Below are 24203 nucleotides of genomic sequence, written 5' to 3'. Positions count from 1 at the left end.
GCAATGCCCGCCGGGAGCCGGCGGAGCCAATAGCGAGCGGCTCCCACTCGCCCCGCCCACCAATCCCGGCATGCCCCGCTCCTCCGCTCCCTTTCCGCTTCCGGTGGAAGGAGGGAGGAAGGGCGGGCAGTGGTGGCGGCGGCGACGTGTCGAAGCGGAGCGGGAACCGGGACTTGGGCGACATGGTGAGTGGTCGCGACTTGGGGCTGCGGCCGCGCTCAGGAGCCGACGTCCCGTCCCGTCCCGTCCCGTCCCGTCCCGTCCCGTCCCGTCCCCCGGCGGCGCCGTTCACCTTCTCCTTCTCCCCGCAGGAGCTGGAGGCGATGAGCAGATACACCAGCCCGGTGAACCCGGCTGTCTTCCCCCACCTCACCGTGGTGCTGCTGGCCATCGGCATGTTTTTCACCGCCTGGTTTTTCGTGTATCCCCGGGCTGGAGGTGGGGAGGGGGGGTGTGTGGGACAGGGGAGCGGGCGGGTGGTCCCCTCACCTCACTCTACCTCCGTTTTTACCTTAACCCCTGGGCTGCAGCTACGAGGTGACTTCTACCAAGTACACACGGGACATCTACAAGGAGCTGTTGATCTCGCTGGTGGCCTCGCTCTTCATGGGCTTCGGCGTCCTCTTCCTGCTGCTGTGGGTCGGTATCTACGTCTGAGGCCCGGGTGGAGGAGCACCGGTAGCGCCCCGTGAATCCTGATGGCTGTAAGCTGCCCGAGGTCTTAACGCTCTGGGGTGCGGGGGGATCCTGGAAACGCAGCTCTGTGACAGCTGAGCTTTACAAAAGCCATTTTTCTTTGGGGTGCAAAGTTAGGATGAGCAAAAGGCTGTGGCCTCATCCCAGCAGCGACCTTTGGGCTTAAGCATCACGGCTGCTCCGAGCTGCAAAGCAGCTGTTGGGTAACTTGGCTGGAGAGTGTGTCCGTGGCCACATTAACTGTGGGCAGAACGGGCGTTCATCCCCGTTTGAGGCACAGGGAATTGCATCTGCTGGGTATTGTCATTTGTGGTGTTAATAGTGCAGAGGCTGGCCCTGGGGAATGCTGTCTCACCAACCTCCTCCATCTCTCATTCCAGGTGAGAAGCCTGGCAGAAGCTCTTTTTGTATTTCTTTTATACTTCAACGACAAAGCCTGGATCAGGTGTGGGCTGTGCTCCTGGCGAGTGACTTCTGCCAGCCCAACAAACCAAACCTGAATAAAGCCAGCTCTGTGATGCACCTGCCTTTGGACTCAGGATTTGTCTTAGATCTTTTTTTTCACCTGGCTTTTCCAAACCACTTTGATATTGGCACAAGGTCCATGTGCTTTGGCACGGGCCCAGTGTTTATCATTGATTTCCACAGCTCTGTATGCCCAGAAGCATTTCAGTTCCACCGTGCACCCTAGTGCAGCTAGACTCTAGAAAATAAGTGCTTCCTGCTGCTTCCTAAGCCTGCTTTTATATCCCTCACCTCCATTACCATTGTGTCCCCTCTTTTTGGAAGGCTGTGCCCATTCTCATCCCGAGCCAGCAGCGCTCGTGGCCCCTTGTAAAGCAGAGAGGGACACGGCACCACTCTGAGGTGCTTCGCTTCCCCTGGCAGCGCATGCTGGGGCCCTCCCATGCTAGAACCGGAGCTGATGGTGGACGTACTGGTTGTTCTGGGTGAAAGGGCGCATGCAGAGCAGTTTCTGGCCAGAGATCTGCGCTGGTGCGGCTCCTCGGATGCAAAGCAAGAATACTGAGTGTCTGGGGGGCACTGTAGTGGGTAAGCCAAGCTGTGTTTGTGGGAAATGAGGTTTTGGGAAGAATTCTGAAGAAGTACAGGTCAGAATAATCTTGCAGCTGGATGGGCCCTTCAGTTAAGTAGCGAATTAACTGCCTTGCCTATAAAAGAGGAGTTTATGGCATGCGTAACTATTTTTATAGGTAGCTTTGAATTTGTAGCCTGGATTTCAAAGCGATTAGATGTCAAAATCAGAAATTCAACAGGTGACTTAGAGATTTCAAGCCCTAATTTCCTGCCTGGGAAGGCAGCTTTCCCTCTGCGGGCGCTCTTAGATGCGTCTGGACGTGGCCCTGACCTCTGAGGCGTGAGGAACGAGAGCTCTTTAGCAGCGAGGTGTCCTGACCCTGCATGGGCATGACTGGAAACTCCTGCTGGTTAATGACACGGGGTGGGTTGTTCCTCTGCCTTGTGGGAAGCAGTTTTGTAGCTCCTGACCTGAAAGATTGTTATTTCATAGCAAGGGAGGAATGTGCCAGGAGCCATCCTTGGATACAAAGCAGTATTTATATATTTATTTATATGGGCATATTTACCTCCAGCATAAAACAAAGTCTAAATAAGCCAAACAAACAAAAAAAAAAAAGTGGGGAATCCGGAGACTCAGCACTCAAAATTCAGCAAAATATAAATATAAATCAGAAAGAAAGGAGGGAAACCACGCTTGTTCCCCACAAATAAAAACCGATAATCAATAATACCTGCTAAGAATGCAACTCTACAAACTTGCTGGCAATATACAGTGATTAAAGCTGTGACAGCAACATTTAAACCAAACAAATTAGTGCTTTGCTTTTTTTTTTTTTCCTTAATTCTTGCAGTGGTGGCATAGTCTCTATTTACAGGCTTTAAGCTCTAACAGTAGGACAGAATGTTTGTGAATTTGCTTTTGAAACAAACTCCGAAACAGCCAAACTTTGGCAAGTGGCCTCGTTTCCACACTTGTCTTCCTTCCTGCCAGGAATGTCTGGAGAGATGAAGCGTCTCGTTTCCAGCGGAAAAAGAGGGTTTTCCCCAAGCTGGAGACATTGGCTCAGAGCTCCCTCCGTCTCATACAGGGAAAGGCCTGATTGTTACCTCTCTTGTTACTGATTGGGGAAGGGGCACCCTGGGGGGGAGGCTATGCAAACAGCTGTTTCCGCGGGCTTAGATGCAAATCCTGTGACCCTTTAATTTATTACAAACCCCTTTTGAGCTCGTTTCTGCCGTGCGGTGGCTGGCGGAACTGGCGTACACTTTGGGATACGCTTTAAGGCAAAAGATAACTATTTGCGTTATAAGATGCTAAAAACCACGTTCTGAATCCCTCTCCTTTTGACACCAGGGATTGCTGTCAGCCCGGTGCCGCTCTGCTGTGAAACAGTGGGACGTGGGTAGGGCCGGCCTTTGCACTTTAGGTTTTTGAGCTAACTGGCCACTGTTTTTGAGGCACACAGCGTTTTACACACGTATGGGAAACACGCTGTTCCTTCGGGCTGTCCTGGTAGCAGAAAAAGGCACTTGAGACATTCCCGTAGCCCTCAGGCACTTGGTTTGCCAGGGGCCCTTGTAAACCCCGTGGCGAAGCATTGCAGGGACACCCGAGAGGCTCCATCTCCTCTTGGGCCACCGCTGCGGGCACGTTTTTTAGCGATTGATTGATTCTTTCCCCTCCAGGAGCTGCTTTCCCTGCGGTGGGGCGAGATGTGCTCATGGGTCTGGGCTGCCCTCAGCCAGGCCCACCCCTGAGCAGGGGTTGGTGGTGGTTGCAGGCAGAAGTTTCCGCTCTGGCCCTCACAACACCACCAGTTACCTCCGCAGGGGCTAAATGAGCGCGCAGGCATTAAGCCCAGCTCAATAATACAAGGGAAAAGAGCAGGTCTGAGAAGGCTACCTCTCAGCTGAGCAGACGTCGAGGAGCACGTGGCATCCATCACCTGAATAAGAACTTGCCAGACTGGGCCACTGATTGCCAAATGGAGGATAAAAGCTGCCAAGAAAGTAACTTCCCGGTTTAAGGCCAAGCAAAAAAAACTCAGGGAGGGAAGAGCAGTGAGCTAGAGAGCTACATCAGAGCGTTTCCTTCCCAGCTGCAGGGAGAAACAGCAAACCCTGCTGAGCGTGGAGCTGACCTGCTCGTGATCAGCACTCCCAAGCCTTGGGACCTCTTGTTTTTTTGTTTTTTTTCAGGGTAGTCCCTTAGCTTCACTGCTGCTTGGCTGCCCGGCCTTCCCTGCTCACCCTCTGGTTCCTGCCTGTCTGGGGTGTTTTAGTAACTCAAGAGCGTCACCAGTGTGTGGTAAAGTGTTTTTATGGTGGGAATGAAAACCTTGAAACAGAAATAAAGAGCCTTCGGTGGCAGAAATGCCAACTCCTAGCGATGTTGCAAGGGCTGTGGCTGCTCTGCTGGGCCAAGCTCAGGAAGAAGTTCTGAGATGGGTGATGGGAGATAAAACTCCCCAGATGGGAGAGGCGGCCGCAGAGTGTCCCGCAAGATGTGCACAGGAACCATCCCTCTATCTGGATAAAAAAACCCAAAAATCTTTGCAGCGTGTTTCCCTGGAGCAGCAGGGCCAACCACTCACTCCTCGGTGCTGGTAACACCACGGCCAGCACTTGGCAAAGGGAGGGATCGCTGCAATCTGCTGAAAGCACCAAAAAGCAATGGCCAGAGCCTGACGCAGCTTCCCAAATCCAGTTTGGTTCGAGTTGTCTGCGTCCGGTGAGGGGGCTGCGAGGGGCAAGGTGTGCTCCTCTCCGAAGTGTTTCCCCCTTGACGCCTTTCCCCAGCCACGGCTGCTGTTGTTGTAAAGAAACGTGTCTTGGGTGGAAGAGCCTGGCGGTGGCTCGGCCTCGGGAAGGCAGACGTCTCGTTTTGAGCAAGAGGGGCTGGAGCAGGACAGGGAGGAGGAGGCGGCATGGTGCTGGTCAGTCGCTCTGACGTGTCCCAGCCCCGCTGTCGCAGTCAAGCTTTAACGTGGAGCTTAGCAGTGGCCCCCTTTGGTTTCTTATGTGAGACACACGTAGCTCAGGAGGGACAGAATTAAGAGACCCATTTTTATACGGCTTAAAAAAAAAAAAAATTCAGTAGTTTAGCAAGTTAAGAACTTGTAACAGTAAAATACCCCAAATACACTCAACATAACTGCTTTCTGAGAACAGTGACAGCCAGGGCCCCCAGTCGCTGCCATTCTTTGTGGGAGAGGATGGGCCGCTCCCGTGCCTGGCAGAGCTGTTATGCCCCGAAGCCACGTCACGCGTCCCCAGCGCCTCGGCCTTGCTCTGCAGGGCGCACCAGGCTCTGCCAGTGGGCTCTTGTCTGCACATCTGGGCAGAGGTGGGTGTGTTGGCTTGAGAGCTGACCAGGCAGCTCCACACACACTGTGAGAGGCCACAGGCTGTTGCCAAATCTAAAAAAAAAAAAAAAAAGGTCCCATGACGATAATGCAGGTGACTCAGGGTAATTTTTCTCCCACCACGGGTTGATGGCAAAGTATCCCCACATGCGGTTTGGCCTGGGCACAGCCTCAGCAGCATCTTTAGTGGGGTTCTTGAGTTCATCCAGAGCTGGATACGGTGCAAGTTAGAGTACAGCAAGGAGGGGGAGAGACAGGGCTCACGTTGAAGCTGCACCTTCTCTCGTTGTCCACAGAGGACAGTCTGTTTGTGGGTCCGGGGGGGTCTCTGGGGGTCTGTGGAGTGGGGCTGCGGGGGATGGCCCTGGGCCAACTCGAAGGAACAGCAACTCCAGTGTACGTACGACTTCCAGTACGTCCAGGCACAGCCTTCCTTTCCAGGCCAAACTCCAGCGTTTCGCTCTCGGAAAGGGCTCCAGTGTTGAGCAATTCCAGTGTTGGGTGAAGAACTGATGTGGGACATCTGGGACCGCTGGGCCAGGAGAGGATGGAGCTCCCATCTGCGCTCTGGGACGCAGCAGACCCGTCCACCTTCAGTCCAGTGTAATGCTTTCAAATCCAGTGTTGCAAAGGGAGGGAGGAGTGATGGAGGACACAAGCATCCCCAGAAGGGAAGGAGAGAGATGTTGGGGGCGGCGTGGGATGGCGGGAGTGGGTGCGAGGTGAGCCCAGGAGGTGCCACAGGGTTGGTTTGTGTTCCTGTGGCTCAGGTCCTGTGTTCCGCGTGTGCTGTGCTTCAGTGCCTGCGTCACCAGCCCCAACCAAACCAGCTCCACGCCCCACGCAGGAGGCAGGGGGAAGGTGGGGCTGGGGGGCTAGCGGAGGAGGAGTCTCCCCAGTGTCACCAGTCCCCCTCCTCTCTCCAACCAGAGGGCACTGGTGCTGCCAGGACTCACTCACAGAGCCAGTAAAACTGAAAATAATAGTCAGTGAAAAGGTGGCCCAGCTGCTCGGGAGCAGTGCTGCAGTTGGCTTGGCCCTGAGAGAGAGCAAGAAAAAGAGCTTACAGAGAGGAGTAGGACACAAGGGCAGAATTGTGCCTGAATTAGGAGCTGGGGCAGAGAAAAATCAGTCCCCCACCACCCACATAACCGTGGAAGGCAACAGCCATGGCGGAGAGGGCTGTGGAAGCCTCTCAGTGCGCTGTGGCTGCTAAACCTGCCGTGGTCCCATCACTCTCCTTCCGCTCGGCCCTGGGCAAGAGGAAGGACAAAGCAGCTGCTGGTACTCACAGGCTGGGCTACTCTGAAGTGGTAGGTAAACTCCTGGAAAGACATCATCACGAGAGGCCAACGGTGCGTCATTTCCTGGGGAAGAAAATAAAAGAGCCAGGATGAGATGGGGGCTGAGCGTTGGGGGATGTTCTCCCAGGTCGGACTGACAGGGAACCACAGCAGCCCGCGCTGTTGAGGGGAGAGGTGACCTCTCCAAGGTCAGCAGGCGAGCTGGGCTGAGGGGCAAGGAGGCACTCGGAGGTCTGATGAGGACCTGCAACCACCCCCCAATGGGATTTCATTAGGATGCATTACGGCAGCTTAAAAAAAAATTCATAAATTCAGTAGTTTAGCAAGTTAAGAACTTGTAACCGTAAAATACCCCAAATACACCCAATGTAACTGCTTTCTGAGAACAGTGAGAGCAAGGGCCACTGGTTGCTGCCGTTCCCCGCTTTGTGGGAGAGGATGGGCCTCTCGGCAGAGCTCTGTTAGCCCGGGGCTGCCGCGAAGCCACGTCATGTGTCGGCAGCGCGTGGCAGACCTGTCCACGTTCAGTCCAGTGTAATGCTTTCAAATCCAGTGTTGCAAAGGGAGGGAGAAGTGACAGAGGACCGGTCTCTTGTCCCCACAGCCCCGGGGCTCACGCAGAGGGGCTGCGTGGGATGATTTTGGATGGGTGACCGCATGCAGTAGGTTTACAGACACCTCCCTGTTGGGGCTGCAGGGGTGCCTGAGGGTCGCTGACGTTAGCCAGCGCAGCGCACAGCTATGTTGGAGCATGAATTCCCTCCTGTGCTACCCTAGCCAGGCTCCTGTGGTCCTTTCTGGAGGGATCGGCGTGCTGGGATGACACGAGGCATGTGGTTTTTGTGAGCCGTACCCTCCTTACCTGTGCGTCGGTGGCATCAGTGGAGCTGTTCGTGCTTGCGACATCCTGGCAGGGGTTGCTGGAGACAAGGCCACAAAGGGCGATGGACACAGCGGAGGAGGAGCTGGGGAGACAAGAGACAGTGAGACTCTGCTGGTCTCTTCCCCAGCTCAGGCAGAAGACACCATGGCCACATGGCATGGTATCCGGCTGATTTCAGGGGTCCCGAAACGGCTGAGAGCTGAGCCCTGTCCACTCACTTCATCTCCAGGGTCAGGTTGGTGTTCACTGCTGTCAGCGAGTTGACAGGGATGCGGTAGGTGAAGTTTCCAGTCCTGGGGACACAGAGAGAGCATTAGGCCTCCCCACAGCATTTTGGGTGGCTGTGAGAGGGCCAGGACAGGCCCCAAAATCTCTGTTGGGCTGAGACTTCTGAGGGGAGAGCGTCCTGAGGATGAGCTCATCACCAAACACAATTTTCCTGCACTCTGAGAGAAGGACTCGGAGCCTCAGCTTGTCTGCCCGAGGAGCAGCAGGGGCTGTCTTGGGGGGATGGCAGAAAACAGCCCATCTGCTGCTTCCCCTGGAGCTCCCACTGTGGCGCTCACCTGCATGCCTCGGCGGCTGCGCAGTACTGGGACTGGATGGCCATATCGATCTCCACGATGCGGACGGAGCGCAGCACTGGGCTTGGCCCTGTGGGTGCAAGAAGAGGCTATTTAGGAACAGCAGAAGGGAGGGCGGCTGGGGTACCCCGAGCGAGAAGGGTTGGAAGGGATGCCTGGCACTGAGAACACCTTTCCTCATCATCCTGTCATCAGAGAGGGGGTCAGATTGTCAGATTGACTGCGTTAATGCCATGTCCCAGGCAAGGAGAGGCAGGAGAAGGGGTGCCCTGGACTATACCAAGGGCTGGGCATCGACACGCCTTTCTCACACGACCAAATCTCTGCATTTCTTCCTCTAAATCCAATTTAGAAATGGCTGAGCAAGCCGAGATGGGGGTAAGAATGGAGACACCGGTACGTCAGCCTCAGAAGGGAACTAGCAACTGGTTAATATGGCCAGAAAGCGTAGGGCAGCGTGGGGGAGGAAGGGCAGGGCTGGAGGTTGAATCTGGGGGCAAACAAGCTGTGGGATGGGGACACAGAGTGCTGTGCAGGACAGATTGGTTGAGGACACCCCAGGAGAGAACCCAGGACCACAGTGCTGCTGCAGGGAGGGAAGAAGATAAGAGTCCACCTACCATCCGTGCCGGGATCCTCCGTGCGAGGCCACTCGCTCACCGGCTGCTTGACGCTGCGCTGCTGCCGGGCCTGCCCCAGCGGGGAGTTGCTGCGGGAGAGCGAGAGGTTGGAGATGTACTTGGATTTGCCCTGGATGTGGGTGAAGGGGGAGGAGGGGCTGGCATTGGGGCTGCCGAAGCTCTGAGACCTGTCAGGTGTCTTTGGCCACTTGGTGTAGGAGGTCGCTTTCCCAGTGATGCCCCTGGATTTGGCTTTGATATTTGTCACTGGCAGGAGTGAGGTCTGACTTTGGTCTGTGAAGAAAAGGGAGAGGAAGGTGGTGCTGAGAGGCAGAGCGAGGCTGGCAGCACTCCCGACCTCTGAGGCCAGCGCAGAGAGAACAGCTACCAGCTCTGGGATTGTCCTGTCCCCGTGTCACCTCCCCTGTTACCCCTCTGCGTGCAGCCCAGGCTTCCCAGCCTGACGGCGCCGGTGGGATCCTTGCAGCAAAGGGAAGCTAGAGCAGGCTGCGGGGACACAGAGGGGCACAGCCCTGTGTTTGGGTAGGACATGGTGTTTAAGGTGAGCTTGAGACATGACTCCAGGGGTGTTACGGCTCCACAGCGACTGCCTGAGGTGCTCTTCCTCCCGCAGCAGCAACAATGATGGAGCGAGCAAGCTTGGAAAAGCCCTGCTCGGGCAGGCAAGAGGCAGCACACCTCCTGGCGTGTCAGAACCCTTCTCTGAGCAAACAGGAGCGAGGTTAGACTCTGTGCTGGCAAAGCAGGCAGCTCCAAAGACTTTCCAGCCCCCACTTACCCCTGGCAGCATGATCACGGGTGTCTGAACCCTGCCACGCGGGCAGCAAAGGCTGTTTAGCCTGGAAGTCCCATTTTGCCCCGCAGCTGCCTGCTGGAGCGCGGGTCTCAACCCAGGCAGCAGGTGTGGAGGAAACCCGGAGCATTTTGAAGGGCAGGCTGCACGTCCTTTCGTAACGTGCAGAGGTGAGACACAAGGTGAGATGGGGCTGGGGATATGAGGTGATGCAACGGTCAGACAGACCTCGGTGTTGTTCCAGCACCTCCCGGGTGCCTGGGCTGGTACTTACCTGTCCGGTTAGTGGCATGAGTGGGGCTGGTCTCAGAGAGGGCAACAGAGGAGACGTTGGTGGGAGCAGCAGTGCAGCACATGGAGAAACACGGTGGGCTGAAGCAGGCTAGCAGGCTGTGACCAGCTGAGCCGAAGGCTAAGTTACGCGCATCCTCTGTAACTGCAGGGCAAACGTGGAGTAAACCCAGGGGAGAGGCATCTAACAGGAGCAGCACCAAGCATCCCTTCCACAAAACCAGAGCCCCAGCACCTCCCAGCACGAAGGCAGCACCGTACCAGCGAGCCCCTGGCATGGAAGAGCAGCCACGTTCACCACTTTGCACCACAACCCACCATCGTGTGTGTCTGCCAAGCCCTCTGCGACCTACCGTGGTGCGTGGGGGTCCTGCCACCGGCTCCGTCTGACGCAGCTGTGGAGCGCACCATCTGCGTTTTATCAAAGTTCTGGCTTGACCTGAAATGCAGGAAAATATGGTGAAAACCTCTACCATGGGGGACAAGGGTGTCACTTGTACATGAAGAGAGAAGCGGCTGTAGCAGTGAGTGGGGCGATGGAAGCAGGTACATGGAGCAAGAGCAGATGAGGAGGGCGCAAGGGTGAGGAGGAGCACGGACTGGAGGGATCTGGGAAAGGAAAGGCAGGAGAGGCACGCAAGCTGTGAAGGCAGCAAGGAGAGCTAGGAAATGCCACAGCAGATCATGTGGCAGCCCCACGTCTGGCAGAGACGAGGCTCAGCTGGCTCAGAGGACACCAGCAACACTCCCTCAATGCTCGCTGTGAAACAGGGTGTACTCAGGGTGCTTGATTTCCAGCAGCGATCTCCGGGGTGGATTTACGTGCTCCAGTCTCAAGGCGTTAGGCCATAATGGGCTCCAAGCACTCACCATTCCCTAAGGGAGGTGCCCCTTATCTCTCAGAGACAGACTGTTCCTCACCTTGTTTTTTAGAAATACACACAATCCCACCCAGATTGATTTCACGTAATTTCAGCTGTTTCACTAGAACTAGTAAGATCCGAGCTGAGGACACCACAGGCAGATGGGAAAGGGAAGGAACTGCTGCCTGGTGCTGGTTTTCTCCCATGTCTGCACGGGAGCCCAGCATAAAACCACTTCTGGGCACCAGCTACCACCTACAGAGACACGGGGTAAACCAAGGCCTTCATGGGCTGTAACTGCCCACTGAGCAGAAATTTTTACTGAGCTCCTAACAAAGATGTTAAAGATTTTACCTGTCCAGACCCTGCCCAGTTCGGTTTTATCTGTCCCACATTTTTCTTGCCCTGGACCCACGTCTTGCCTGTCCCCTTAGCACTGCTCAAGGTTTCTCAGAGATAAATGGAGCTTTTACTCATTTAGAGAAATCAAAATAGCACATTGTCACCTGCAAGACTTACCTTACTACACATATTTATTTTTCTGGTGGAAGGAGACTCAACGCCGCTCTCCTGGAGGGAATGTGGGCACCAGCCTCTGGAGAAAACCTTCACCCCAGCCAAAAACCCACCCCCACTCCCCACGTTCCTCCACTGCCTCATCAACACTTCCCATGCGTGGCTTTACCTTGCATCCCACAAGCAATTACTTTTTTAATAGCTTCCTGTGAAACACTCTGATGTGGAGTTCTTAAAAGAACAAATTAATTGTGCCTTCCACCGCTCTTTATGCAGTGTTTTGTTCAAAGGGTGCTGACAGACAGGTAGGGCCCGTTTTCCTTTTAAGGGAAGTATTTTGCAGCAGCCCTGCAGACTCCATTAACTGAGGTGCCTTACAGGTCTGTACCTAATGAGTAACTCTCTCAGTACCTTTCCAAACATTCCCAGTGGTGATGGCTCATAAAAAGAAATAATTTAGGTTTTTTGCTGTCCTCCTTTTGCACAGTAAGCTGTCTTGTACTTGAAAGTGACCCTCCACAATAAAGCTACGCACATATGGAGAGAGGGTAGAAACATCTTTTTGGCTAATTCTTCGAAGTCTTCATTCTTTTTACATACTCCCTCCACTCCTTTCAGACTGTCTGCTCCTGCTCTACCTGTAGTACATAATTTCTTTATTTAGCCTTTGATTAATTGGTTCTTCAATCTCCTAGTCCTAATTTCCCCTTTCCAATGGGGTCCATAATCCTTCCTCCCAGAGTCCCACTTCCTGAAGTATATTAATATCCCTTTCTTTGCTTCCAATTTTGCTTAAAAGATTCTTGGTCTTCTGTGGTGCAGATGGAAGAAAGAAGAGGAATTGAGGGAAGGGATGCAGCAATTAAATAACAGTAAAATGAAACAGTAACATACCGTGGACACAGAGCGATCGGGACCCCAGGACCCCTGTGCCGAAAGAGGGCCAGGAGACAGGCAGTGGGCACAGCAAAAGAGCTACAGGACAGTGAAGGGAGACGGGAAGAAAAGGCAGGTTGGTAGAAGGTGAGGAGGACAGAGGGGAACAAAAGAGGATATGGAAGATAATGGAAATAAAAAGACAAGAATGGGAAAATTAAAGACAAAGTGGAAAGAAAATGGGTTGGATGAGAGATGTAACAGAACAGGAGGGAGAGAAATAGGTCAGGGAGAAGAGAGAGAAAAAGAGACTCATTATCTGGTAACGCGAGGTCCCAAAGGAGTGAAGTGTGCCAAAAGGGAATGCCCAGCACAGGCTGCCCGTGCACGCGCCTGCCGGACCAGGACTGTTCCCTCAATGCTCTCTCCACGCTACGGACACCATTTGCAGAGGAAAACTCTTGCCTAGTACAGACTGGCCCAGCCCCACTGCAATCAGTGGGACGATGCTGCTTTAGTCCAGCTGAAGAGGCATACAAAGAACACTCAGACCGGCCACGAGTGGATTTGCAGCCAAACAACAGGGTATTTTCTTTTTCCTCGTTCCTCATTTCTTGCTGCAGATAATTTAACTGAATCAGGGTTGGATGTGTGGATGCGTTTGCTTGGCTTTATAGCTTGTCTCACTGGAACTGTGCTCAGTAACCCCATGGTAGCTGTTTTTTGCGTGTCAGACTCCCCTGGTCACCACATCCCTCCCACAGAGCCCAGAAGTACCCACCCGTCGATATCCACCAGGTCCTCTTCGCTGCGCAAGCTCAGCACGTAGAGCGTGGACATGGACACCACACTGGAAAGAAAGAGAGAAGAGGTGCAGGCTGAGGGCGGGCGCGTGGAAAGGAAAACGTCACGGTAGAATCTGCTTCCAAGGGATTTCAGCCCATGGAAGAAGTCGGAGGTCCACACCCCATGGAAGGCACGGGCCAAACGGATGAGCTGGAGAGAGGTGGCGGCCAAGCAGCAGCCCCGGCGCATGGTCTCACCTGAATGCCATGATGATGACCAGGGCAATGATGGTGCCTTGGAGGAAGCGTTGGCTGATGCAGGCCTGTTCTGGGACAACCGACGGTGACTGCGAGAGAAAAAAAAACCCAAGATCAGCTCAGGACTCCTCACTGCTCCGGTCATCGCACAGATCTCACCCAAACTCTCTTGCTGCTCCCCTGCAAGCCCTGAACCCTCACAGAGCAGAAGCCAGAAAACATCTTCATTATGGATGGACAAAAATAATGGAAATGGGAACAAACAGGGTGTCTCCTGCAGTGTGTGTAAGAAAACACACGAGGACCACGCAGATGAGAGGCCGCCTTCCCTGGCACAGCACTGCTCCTTTGGGAGCGGTCCCTTACCTTGCTGGCTACTTTGTGGGGTCTCTTTTTGTGGGGCACGCTTCCCGCACGGCTGAACTGGCTTCCCGTTTGGCTGCAAGGAGAAAGGAGGAACAGAGCTGAGCTGTGCAGGGACAGCACTCGACGTGATTCCCAGGCAAAAATGTGATTCTCTGGGAGGGGAGAGATCTCTGTGTGGCATGCCGGTCACAAACTCTTGTTACTTCATCTGCTCGGGGGGAGGTGCAGTGCTGGCCCATTGCCCAGAGAGCCTGAATTCTGCCCCAAAACCTGCATAAACTGACCAGGGTCAGTATGATTTTGGAAGCATGAGAAATTCTTTGCCCTGAGAAAGCCACTCACTTACTTTAGGGAAACGCAGAGGCAATTTCATACTGTTTTTTTCTGGGCTGGTCTAAGAGCAGGCTGTTGGAATGTGTTTGCCAGACCGGTGTCACCGATCTCAGCTCCCTGAATCTACCCCAGGCCACATGACAACTGCCAACACCCCACAGCTCCTCCTCATCTCCCCTTTCTCAAACTGAGCTGTCGCTCAGGGCTGTCTGGGCTGAAAAGGAAACATCCCTTCTGGCTCCCGTGCCCTCAGTGTGCCTGTACCTGAATGCCCCAGAGCTCACAGTTGACTTCATGCTGTCCAGCCTCTTGAGCTTGGCCAGCTTGTGACTCCACCTCTCCAGCTCGTCGATGCGAGTCTCCAGGTTGTCTGTCAGTTTGCAGAGCTCCTTCACGGCTCCCACGTTCTCCATGAAGATGCGCTCCTGCCAGGGAACAGGTCGGCAGGCTGAGTGGCCTAGCACGTGGAGGCACTCCTGATCCCAGGGGAGTGGCCACCCTGCCTGCTCTCCTGTGCCCTGCCCCAGGGGAGAGGCTACACAACACCCAGCTCTGTGGGCAGGGAATCATCCAACATGGCACATCTAATCTCTGCACAGCCCCTGGGTGCAAGAACAAGAGATAACCTCTTCAAACCCAACCAAAACAGTAAATAGCGGTGCAGGATCCCTGAGGTCTCCTGCTGGTGCTAATCCAAAGAGTCCTCCTCAGTCACAAAGGACAGATACAAAGTCCCCAACATCATCAGGAGCCCCTGGGCAAATCACAGGAGCAATGCTCCCCATCTACCACTTCTCTGCCCCTCCCCAGCTCTCTAAGTCTGACTCCTGCTCTACAGTGCAAGCTGCCAGCCTTATTCTGCGGCATTATCCAACAGACAGTTGATCCAGACCAAGGGAGAGCCCAAATCCAGAAGCCTCTGGAGAGCAACCTTCCTCCTGAAGCCCCTCTGGCAAAGGCAGAACGTTCCTCCTGCCCTGACTTTGTGCAGCCACGTCCCACGTACTGACACTGTGGTATCACCCCTGTCCCTTATTCACCCCTGGGCTCTGCCACTCCACTACCCCACACAGAGCTCCCCGAGGCCAAACATCTCACTGGTGTCCTGGTCCAGCACCATGCGCAGAGGATCTTGGACACCGTGGCCTGGCCACGTGTAGGTGGGACAGAAAAGGTCACGTTCACAGCTTCTGCTGGCTGGGGATATAACTGTAGGGATTTAGGCTTCCACAAAGGAGAAACAAGGCCCTAAGGTCAGTCCTGGCCATTCCTGCTCTGGACAGAGTGATGGAGGAGAGAGTTGGCAGCTTTGGGAGGCTGTCCCCTCCGTGTGTGCTATAGGATGTTGTCCCCTCGATGCCCAGAGCAGCAAACAGGCTGCCACAGGTTACGGAGAGGTCAGGCAGCCAGGTGCTCTAGGTTATCTTGACATAACCACCTTATCTTATCTAGAAAGGAGAGATTATGATGAAGAGCCTCCCTACAGGAGGCTGCCAACAAGGAGCCCTTCTTGAGGGAGATGCTGCCAACTTTCACCAACATCAGGCGAGTTCCTCCCTGCTGATGTCTGCCGTCCACCCAGGCCTGCTCCTGACATCTGAAAGACCAGCCAGGTTTGCAACTCATATGGGTGGTGTTGGCTTAGAAACATTTCCCAGGCATCACAATTTCTCTCATCCATTTTCAGCTCTGCAACACCCTTGAGCCAAGTTCAATGGCCTTCTCAGACTCCCCACCCCTCCTGGCTGCCACTGACCTTGTTCACCACTAGGAAGTTCTCAAGGGTCTTCCCATTGGAAAAGACCAGGTCCCCAGTGTCCTTCACAGCTTCAGGGAGGATCTCCTTTACCTCCTGAGCAATGACGCCTGCGTGGAAACACCACAGTAGGTCAAGGTGGGCTGGGCAGGGCTCCTCCTGCCACAGATCTTTCTCTGGCCCATGCAGTTGTTGGCAGGAACCCTGTTCACTGGGGACAACGCAAGGGCTGTCCCTCCCCTCACCCCGGCCCGTGGCAGCCTCCTCGGAGGCCCCGTGGCCTGGGCAGCCCATACAAGCAGTGACATTTGCAATTCTGGTATTTTTTTTCTCCGCAAGCCTCATCGCAGAAGCCCTATAAGCCACCTGTGGGAAGCACCATCTTCTCTCCCGCTCACTGAAGAGGGAATTTCATTAGATGCCTGAACTTCAGGTGGTGAGAAGCCCCCTCTCTCCCACCCCATGCCCACCCCAGGGCAAAGCTGTGCCGCTCGGCACTGGGAACAAAGTGGTGCTGTGGGTTGGGGAGCGTCGCGACACAAGCAGGGCAGCGGGGTGTGACACAGGGCCCGTACCTGTCTCAGAGGTGTTGTCAATGCCCACTGTGGCTGCAAACTCGGGCTTGTAGTTGTAGTGTACTAGCCGCATACGGGAGATCCTCTTCAGCTGCTCTGTGGTGTCCACCTGGGAGAAAACACGTAACTCCTAAATGGGGTGTTGCTTCTTCAGTTCTCAGAACTCTGAGTCCGAGCAGCAAAACCCACTATGGCTCACGGTAATGTCTTTGTGAGACAGCACGGGGCAGCTCTGAACCCTGCTCAGGCCAGACATTAGGACAAACAGCATTTACACGGGGGTTAATCTCCAGTTCTCATCACCAGACAAGGGGTAGGGAAGCCAGGAGGAGACTGAGTCCCGTTGCACAACCAGGCTCAGGGCAGTTCTCGTGAATATGAGACATGGTTGTACCCAGCTTTTCTAGACAGGCACATCCAGCTGATAGTCCTTCAGAGCAGAGCTGAGCCTCTCACCCAGGCTCTGGCAAACCCCAGCGTGCTATCTGATATACTCATCTACTTCCAGGTTTGTAACTTCTGCGTTTGCTAGTTCTGGAAGAGTCAATATTCCCTAAGACACAGTGTACAGGCTGCGTATGGGACAGACAGACTTCTACAGCACTTCCCATCTGCTCAACAAGAGCTCAGGTTGCCCATAAGGATTAAATCAAAATCAGCAGCTGAAACAGGCTCGCAAGGACACTGATGCTTCCTGCAGTGCCTCCTCAGATCCCTGATCACCCCAAACCTACCCTGGTTTGCCGGGCTCTTACCTCCTGGATGTCCTCCTTCACTCGGACGTCTGAGGGGTGCATCAGTGAACCCATGACCTTCACATTGCCATGGACCACGAGGGCTTCATCGGGGCGGTCGGTGTTGATGCCAACCCGGCCGTGGTGAAAAACAGTATCAGGGAGCTGTGCCCGCTGCCAGAGCACATCGCTGTCGCTCTCAAACTGGCCGGGGTTGGAGGCCTGTGGAGAGGCAGGAAAGTGGGGACTGAAAAGCAGCAGCGAAACCAGGGGGAGAAACATTGCGGTGCTGCTGGGCAGAGAGGCACTCTGGGATGCGGATGGAGGGAGGACAGCAGGAGAGCTCCAGAGACCCTCCCTCCAGGCGTGGTGCAGAAGGACCGTATAGCAGGAGAGGTCATGGGCAAGAGATAGATGTCAGAGAGCCCCAAGTTGCTGTGGTGGCCTGGACAGGGCCAGGCACCCCACTGCACCTCCCATTAGCGTGAGGGGGGAAGAGCTGCGAAACAAGGCTTGGCATAACTAGGAGCACCCAGGAGCGAGGGTGTCCTTGCTCCACAGGAGGGAAGCAGAGACAGGAAAGATCTTGGCTGAAACTGGGGTGTGTTTCACAGAATCCCAGAATCATCTGGGTTGGGAAAGACCTTGAAGATCATCCAGTCCAACCATGAACCTCACCCTGACCGTTCTCAAATCCACCAGATCCCTCAGCACTGGGTCAACCCCACTCTTCAACCCCTCCAGGGATGGGGACTCCACCCCTGCCCTGGGCAGCCCATTCCAACACCCAACAACCCCTTCTGCAAAGAAATACTTCCTAACAGCCAGTTTATCCCGATACCCTGAGAACTGGGAGGGGGCTTTAGGGATGAACAGTCCAGGTCACGAGATCCCGGCATGGGTGCCCTCTCCAGCCCGCAGCGCCCTGAATTACAGCCTGAGGAAGACCTTGAGGCTGAGTAGTGGCAGCCCCAGCTTCAGGGGAGGGACAGCAGGGAGCTGGGCAGACAGGCAGGGCAGAGCCAGCACAGCAGAAGTGAGGCCATGGAGGTGTGAGACAGAGCTTTGCAGCAGCACAAAGCAAAGTGGCAGGGGCAGGGAGCCAGGGAACAGAGCGCAGCCTGCCCTTACAGCAGAGACAGCCTTGGCACACATCGGCTGGCCCTGTCGAAGCCTCTCTCCGCAAGAACCAGGGCTATCCCTGCTCTGCTGCGCTCCCTAAAGGAATACCGTTGCTTTCTTGAGCTGTCTGTTATTATCTCAGCTACCAGAGCTGTTCCAACAGCCCCGACCAGAACCACACAGGACAGCAGAAGGAGACCAAGTGACACGGCTGTTGTTCCTGGGTCCCAAACCCTGGGGTTCTGCCCTGCCGCCATGGTTCTGTGTCCCGCTTGCAGGTTGAGACAGGGCAGTCCAGGCTGCCTGCAATTCCCTGCAGTCCTGCGCTGGGCACCCCAGAGGCTGCATAATTCACTGTGGACTTACTTTTTGCAGACTCTGAGGTCCATCTGTTTGTGTTTTACCCCCTGCCTTCATGTCTCAGAGCTGAGCACTCTCGCAGAGCCCTGAGGATGGTGTCTACCTCTTCCTGCTCCTCTGCATTTGAGCACTGCTGCCTCAGCACATGCCAAAGGTGCTGTCCTGGGAGGGTCCCCAATCTTCCTGCACCTGGAGGCCTTGTCCCTGCTGCAAAGTCTCAACAACATTGTTCCCTCGCTCCCTTCCCTGTCCTGTAACAGGTTCTTGCATGCCCTGAGGCTGCTCTGATGAAGCAGATGTGGAGCCAGAACCCCTCCAGGTAGAGCTACAAGCAAAGCAGTGATGGTTTGGAGAAGGTAGGCAAGGGCTGGGTGGAGAAAGCACCAAAAATCCAGAGGGAGGTAGGAGGATTGCCCAGCAAAGGGCTGTGGGGCACCTCCAGAGGCTGAGGAAGGAGAGGACTTACTCTGACGATGATGCGCTCAGAGATGTGGGCTGCGAGCGTGTAGTTCTGGTTCTGGGCGTGTGCCTGCAAAGCTACCACGAGCATGAAATACCTGCCAAGAGGGGAGAGAGGTCAGGGTGCCATCCTGCACTGAGTCTGCCTCCCCTCTGGAGGCAGAGGCCCCGATCTGTCACGGTGGGCTTGGCACAACCCCTCTCTTTGTGCTGTGGGGCACAGGGACTGTCCCCAGCCTCTCAAACAATGGGGGAAACCCTTCTCGTGGCCACAGCAGACACCTCTTTTCCTTCACACAGACAAGGATGGGCAATTCAGGACATGTCCCCCTCCCTCCAGCCACACTCCCCAGGCTGGGGACAGGCCTCGAGCGCCCAGGATGGCTTGAAGAAGGCATCTGAGCTCCTCACCTCTGGTCTGGGTTGGGTTTGCCTTTCTTCCGCATGTTGTTGGCCGTGGTTTCGCTGAAGTGCAGCCGCCCCACGGTGACCTTGGTGACCTGCTCTGGAGGCAGGTTGACCCTGGGGAAGGGAAAAGAGAGGAGCAAGTGAGGAGATGTTGGGAGAGGAGGTTCTCTGGGGAATGGCTACCTGCTGGCCTGCTCCACCAAGGCAGGTCTATGAGCTGAGCACAGAGCAGAGCAGGGAATATAAAGAGAGAAAACCTTTGCTGTGGGAAACAGAGGAGAAAACTGGAAAGCATGACACCCACAGCACTATCCTAAGAGCTCCAACTCAGCCCCTTTCCTCACCCTCTCCTCTTTATTCCCCAGCAGCACTTCCCCACGTGAACATACCCCAGGCAATACTCACGTGACAGGGTTGAAGGGCCGTTTGCTGCGGTCAGACTGCGACTGCTCTATATTGATCGACTGGTTCAGGGCCTCTAGCTGGAGAGAAAGATTTGGGCGTGTGACAAGGAGCAGAAAGCTGAGACCTTCCCCTTCCCACCTCCTTCTCCCCAGCACGGGCCAGCTGTCTGCCCAGCCCTCCTACGACTCAGTACAACCGACTTGCAACACCCAACTTGAGTGTGGTCGTTGCCCAAGTGTGGGTGCCTCCCTTGGCAGGGGCGGGGTTGAGGGTGAAAGGATCTTCCCAAAGTGCCTATAAACCTTCAGAGTCAAACGTGAGTGAGAGGCAGCCCTGAAGACACCCAGGCAGCAATTGACTCCATCTTAGGACTCATATTTCAAGATCTGCCTTGTTCTGGCCTTCAGCACTCTCCTACACGCTCCCCTACAACTTAGCACATGAGATGTGGTGTTGCCTGACCCCAGCCGCCTGCCAAGCACCCCTTCTCCCTGCTGGCTACTGGCCCTTATCTCCCGCTTGCCTTCACTCCGTGCAGCTTCAGGTAGAAGCACTCTAAGGGTTTCAGGCCCTCGGGGGTCTTCACATACTTGGGATCTCCAAGCATGCCGATGTAGACCGTGACCTGGAAGTGATTCTTCTTCTGGCACACAAAGGCATCATCACCCACTGAGAAGTTGAAGCCCTTGTCAGCATCTACGCGGTAGGTCAGCATTGGGCTGTGGAAAAGGCAGCAGGTGTTAGCGCAGAGTCCTGTGTGCACCACGAGAGGCTGACGCTTGCGGGGGGGGCAGGAGATAAGCCATGCACCCAGCGGCAGAGGCAAGGAGGGATCCACGTGGTGTGGTCCATGGCCACATCCTGGGGTGCATGTGAAGCACCTGACCGCGGGGCGGGAATGGCTGGGGGGACAGTTCACCTCCATGTCCCACCACACATGAACAGCGACTGCGTCGTGAAGAGTCCCACCTCACCACAGACTGTGAAGGTCACCTATACTCACGCATAACAGCCACAAAATAATCCTGAGGCACAGCAGGCACGTGGGAGGGGAAGGAGGGTTGTGTTGAGGCAAAAGAGACAGCCTCTGATCTGTCCCTCCTCCCGTGTGCTCACGCTGCTCTTGGGTGCTCACAGGGCTGCTTGGCACAGGCAGGCCCTGCCTGACACGAAGCCAACACCTCGCCTAAGCCCACACAGAACCTATCCTGCTGTGCAGGGATGGGAGTTCAGGGAAGGTCCATATACCTCCTTGGAGTGAGCTGCAAGCTTTGCTTTAGGTGGGTCTTCAACTGGAAAGGAATATGGTTCCTGGGATTTGATGAGGATGCTGGGGCAACCACCCCTCTATATGCTATTGTACTATAAACATAGTATAATATGAGCCTAGAGAAGAGGAGGCTGAGGGGAGACCTCATCGCCCTCTACAACTCCCTGAAAGGAGGGTGCAGAGAGGGGGGATGAGTCTCTTGAACCAAGGAACAAGCGACAGGACAAGAGGGAATGGCCTCAAGCTGCGCCAGGGCAGGGTCAGACTGGCTCTTAGGAAGTATTTCTTTGCAGAAGGGGTTGTTGGGCGTTGGAATGGGCTGCCCAGGGCAGGGGTGGAGTCCCCATCCCTGGAGGGGTTGAAGAGTGGGGTTGACCCAGCGCTGAGGGATCTGGTGGAGTTGAGAACGGTCAGGGTGAGGTTCATGGTTGGACTGGATGATCTTCAAGGGCTTTTCCAACCCAGATAATTCTGTGATTCTGAGCCACAACAGCCCAGCATCCCCTTTCTGAGCGCTGCTCCCAAAAAGTGCAGCTGCTTAGCCCTGGCTCAACACACACCAGAGATACCAAACTCCAGAGCCTGCCCAAAGCCTGGAGCAGACCCCTGAATGCTGCTTGCTTGGAGAAGCAGCTCAGGCTGACCCTGGGGTGGTCCGACACCTCTGCTTGCTTCACTGGTCACATTCCCGACGTCGCCTGCGCTGGCCCTGCTACCAGGCGGTACCGCCTGCGTGCCGGATTCCTGCCGAAATCACAACCACCTGCTCCGGCTGCTATGAAAAGCTTCCAGCTCCCAGTGGGCAGGTCCAGAGGAGGAGGAGGACGAGGAGGAGGAGGAGGACGAGGAGGAGGAGGCAGAGGAGGGGGGCCTGGCTGCCCGATGAACACACACCAGCTGGGGAGGTTTAATCTACATCTCCTTAATGGGCTGGTTACCATGGGAACAAGGGAAATATGTGGCCTTTGCAGCAAGTCCCCTTTCTCTCACCATCCAAAAACCCAGATCTGGGCTGGTGGGCCCCCGGGGTGCTGCCTGCCCAACGAAGGGGGGATGGAGATGCCTCTCATCCCGCCCGCCCCATCAAGCAGTTCTAGCAGAACACCAAAATCTCATTGTTTTTAATTAAAGAGCTATGGATGAGGTAAAGGGGAGCTCAGCCTAGCTTTTGACATCAGGCTTAAAAATTATGGAGCACTCTTCCACAAAAGCAAACTACTTCTGACTTCCACCTCCAATTCTTAATACAGGCAGCCAGACGGGTACTGCCCAGAGCAAGGGGAGGGGAGGTGGACAGACTGACAGCGATGGACGAGCCAGACCTCAGCAGGCTCTGGGAAGCAGGAGATACAGACAGGTCACTCTTGTTTCCCTGGTGTCCCTTCCTTCCTTCTGGGAAGAAAGCCATTCTCCCCCCACACACATGTGAGGGGTTAACGTGGATGAAACCTGCGGGTGTTTCCAGGCAGCCATGAATAATGCTGGGCTGGCCAAGAGCAATTTATGCATTTCTTGCACCCAAGGGACCGGGGGCTGCTGTGCCGTGCCCCGAACACAAACCAGACGGTGGGAACAGAGCACTACCTTAGCCCAGAAGCATGAGAAGAATTCCCCTATGCTCTCGCCCTCCTCCCAGCCTCAGACCCAAATTCTCCATCTGGCTCTTCTTGATGGGGAGCTGTGGCTTGGGCTGGCCTGAGCACCCTCTGTGCTCACCCTGGGGGTGGCAGAGCTATTCCCTGATGTTTTCACCAAGACCCACGTCTGTCTCTGTCTGCCCAGGACCCTCAAGCGTTCACCACTCGCCCCACTGGTTTTTAACAGAGAAAGCCGAGGAGAGGGAGGGTCTGACCACATTTCCAAAGCATGGGTGCTTCCAGAACATGCTCTGGTTAATGTCACTCAAACTGATGGCTGCTAAACATGTGCTGATAGAGGGGAGAGAGTCAGGCTCCCCCTCTGTCTTCTAGAAATGCCTGGTCCTTCCAGAGTCCCCTTTTCTCTGAGTTTTCCCTGATAGCTGTGGCTGGTGCATCCCCCAAAGCAGGATCCCTGCGCTGGGGCAGGTTGGAGGCAAGGAGCTGCTTTCCAGGTATCAGAGAGAGGCCAAGGATCTCCCCAGCCCTCTGTCTTCAGAACCAAGGAGCTGCTCTCAGATTACTCCCACTGCAGGGTGGGGTACCCCCCCGCATCTCCTATTCCAGTGTTTTTTCACTCTCACGTTGTAAATCCCACCTGGAAGCAGCAAACCCACTCCCCTACTGCCATGTGGTGCGAGGACATCACCTCCTGTGGCATTATAAGGACTGTGGTGACACTTATAAAACAAAAATCATCCTCCCCTTCATCTTAACCCACAGGGACCTTGGAGTCACCACCACCCTGCCCAGACCCAGGCGGCCACGATGGGGTGATAGGAGAAGGAAGGGCAGGAGACCCCGAGGCAGAAGCGGTTCCTGGGATTAGGAATGACACCAGCCACCGACAATGGCCCTGGGGGCAGCCAAAACCCTGCTGACTTTTCCCAAGGAGAGTGTAGGGGTCAGGGGGCAAAGTGTCAGGAATAAAAGGTCTGGGGTCAAATGGATTATTTTAACCAAAAACGCCCCCCCTGACAAAAGCAGACTAAGGCAGGACTTAGAAGGCCAGGATCAGAGGAGGGGAGGTTTCTCTCAATCTGAGTGAGGGTGAGAGGTTACAAACTCTCCACAGCCATGTCTGGCATCCACGCTTAGGGGAGCAGGGAGCGCCCTCACCCTCCACATTAAAGCGCAAAGGGAAAGTCACTGCAAGGAGAAATGTGTCTCTGATGAAAATGGAACTGTACTGGGATCTGTGGATGAGAGCAGGATTGTCAGGATGCTCACATGCCTTTACTGCTTCCTCTCTGGAAGAAAAATCTCCCCCACTTCTCTCCTTCCTTCTAGGTTCCCCAATATCTCAACCACTCCTAAGACACAATGTCTGGAGAACCCTAATTCAAGAGCCACTCACTACTTCCACACAGTCCCTGCTTTGTTTCTCTTCCAGGATACAAACACCAGGATGGAGGAACCTCCAAGTCGAGCAGCACGATGCCGCCGTCTCACCCAGTCCATGTTAGACTGACACAACTCCACCAGCATGTCCACGGCTCAGCACTGTCTGTGGTCCCTTCAGCTGCCCGAGATACACTCGCAGCATGAGAGACTGAGACCTCAGCGATCCACCACCATGGGATTAGCTAAACTGGCCAACACACCAAGTCACCAAAGCCAAAATGCACCCAGGAGGACTGGACCACGTCACACTGGTCTCTGTCCCCGCGGTGAGGTCGAGGATTTGCAGCAAGGTCAGGTTTGGTGCTGATTTTAAAGACGTTTCTTCCAACCAAGGAGTCGAAGCCTGAAAGCTCCGGCTCAGTCCGTAGACCTGAGCTTCAGGGGAGAGCACCAGTTTGCTTGCTGGGAAGAGAATGGCCCCAGCCCAGTTCCACGGGTCAGAGCAGAGAGGCTCTGGCCTCAGCGTGGAAACGTTTCT

At 55.0% G+C, this 24203-nt stretch overlaps 2 protein-coding genes across 7 annotated transcripts in view; one reads left to right on the top strand and one right to left on the bottom strand.

The window, feature by feature from the left end:
* The first annotated feature begins 98 nt into the window (after window positions 1–98).
* On the top strand, window positions 99–1223 carry TMEM258 (transmembrane protein 258). The gene is made up of 4 exons (XM_074842211.1): window positions 99–185; window positions 312–421; window positions 531–704; window positions 1077–1223. Exons 1-3 carry the CDS (start codon window positions 183–185, stop codon window positions 655–657), a joined length of 240 nt encoding a protein of 79 aa, XP_074698312.1. The 5' UTR covers window positions 99–182; the 3' UTR covers window positions 658–704; window positions 1077–1223.
* Window positions 1224–2255: 1032 nt separating this feature from the next.
* MYRF (myelin regulatory factor) overlaps window positions 2256–24203 on the bottom strand; it is a 64149-nt gene continuing 42201 nt past the window's right edge. For 3 of the 6 annotated variants that reach the window (XM_074842080.1, XM_074842081.1, XM_074842086.1), the window contains 20 exons: window positions 19938–20133; window positions 19415–19491; window positions 19013–19123; window positions 18609–18699; window positions 16682–16882; window positions 15927–16035; window positions 15352–15461; window positions 13860–14020; window positions 13263–13335; window positions 12897–12985; window positions 12635–12703; window positions 11872–11952; window positions 9952–10037; window positions 9582–9743; window positions 8494–8787; window positions 7856–7943; window positions 7508–7582; window positions 7269–7371; window positions 6395–6469; window positions 2256–6141 (listed from right to left, as the gene is read on the bottom strand). In XM_074842080.1, the coding sequence (XP_074698181.1) occupies window positions 6055–6141; window positions 6395–6469; window positions 7269–7371; window positions 7508–7582; window positions 7856–7943; window positions 8494–8787; window positions 9582–9743; window positions 9952–10037; window positions 11872–11952; window positions 12635–12703; window positions 12897–12985; window positions 13263–13335; window positions 13860–14020; window positions 15352–15461; window positions 15927–16035; window positions 16682–16882; window positions 18609–18699; window positions 19013–19123; window positions 19415–19491; window positions 19938–20133 (2338 nt within the window). In that variant the 3' untranslated portion in view covers window positions 2256–6054. The remainder of the gene's footprint in view (window positions 6142–6394; window positions 6470–7268; window positions 7372–7507; window positions 7583–7855; window positions 7944–8493; window positions 8788–9581; window positions 9744–9951; window positions 10038–11871; window positions 11953–12634; window positions 12704–12896; window positions 12986–13262; window positions 13336–13859; window positions 14021–15351; window positions 15462–15926; window positions 16036–16681; window positions 16883–18608; window positions 18700–19012; window positions 19124–19414; window positions 19492–19937; window positions 20134–24203) is intronic. The other 3 variants (XM_074842083.1, XM_074842084.1, XM_074842082.1) reach the window with 3 other exon arrangements.

This window comes from Strix aluco, chromosome 16, assembly GCF_031877795.1.
Source record: "Strix aluco isolate bStrAlu1 chromosome 16, bStrAlu1.hap1, whole genome shotgun sequence".
Classification (NCBI taxonomy): domain Eukaryota; kingdom Metazoa; phylum Chordata; class Aves; order Strigiformes; family Strigidae; genus Strix; species Strix aluco.
The sequence above is the reverse complement of the archived record's forward strand: the minus strand, read 5'-3'. Positions and strand labels throughout refer to the sequence as shown.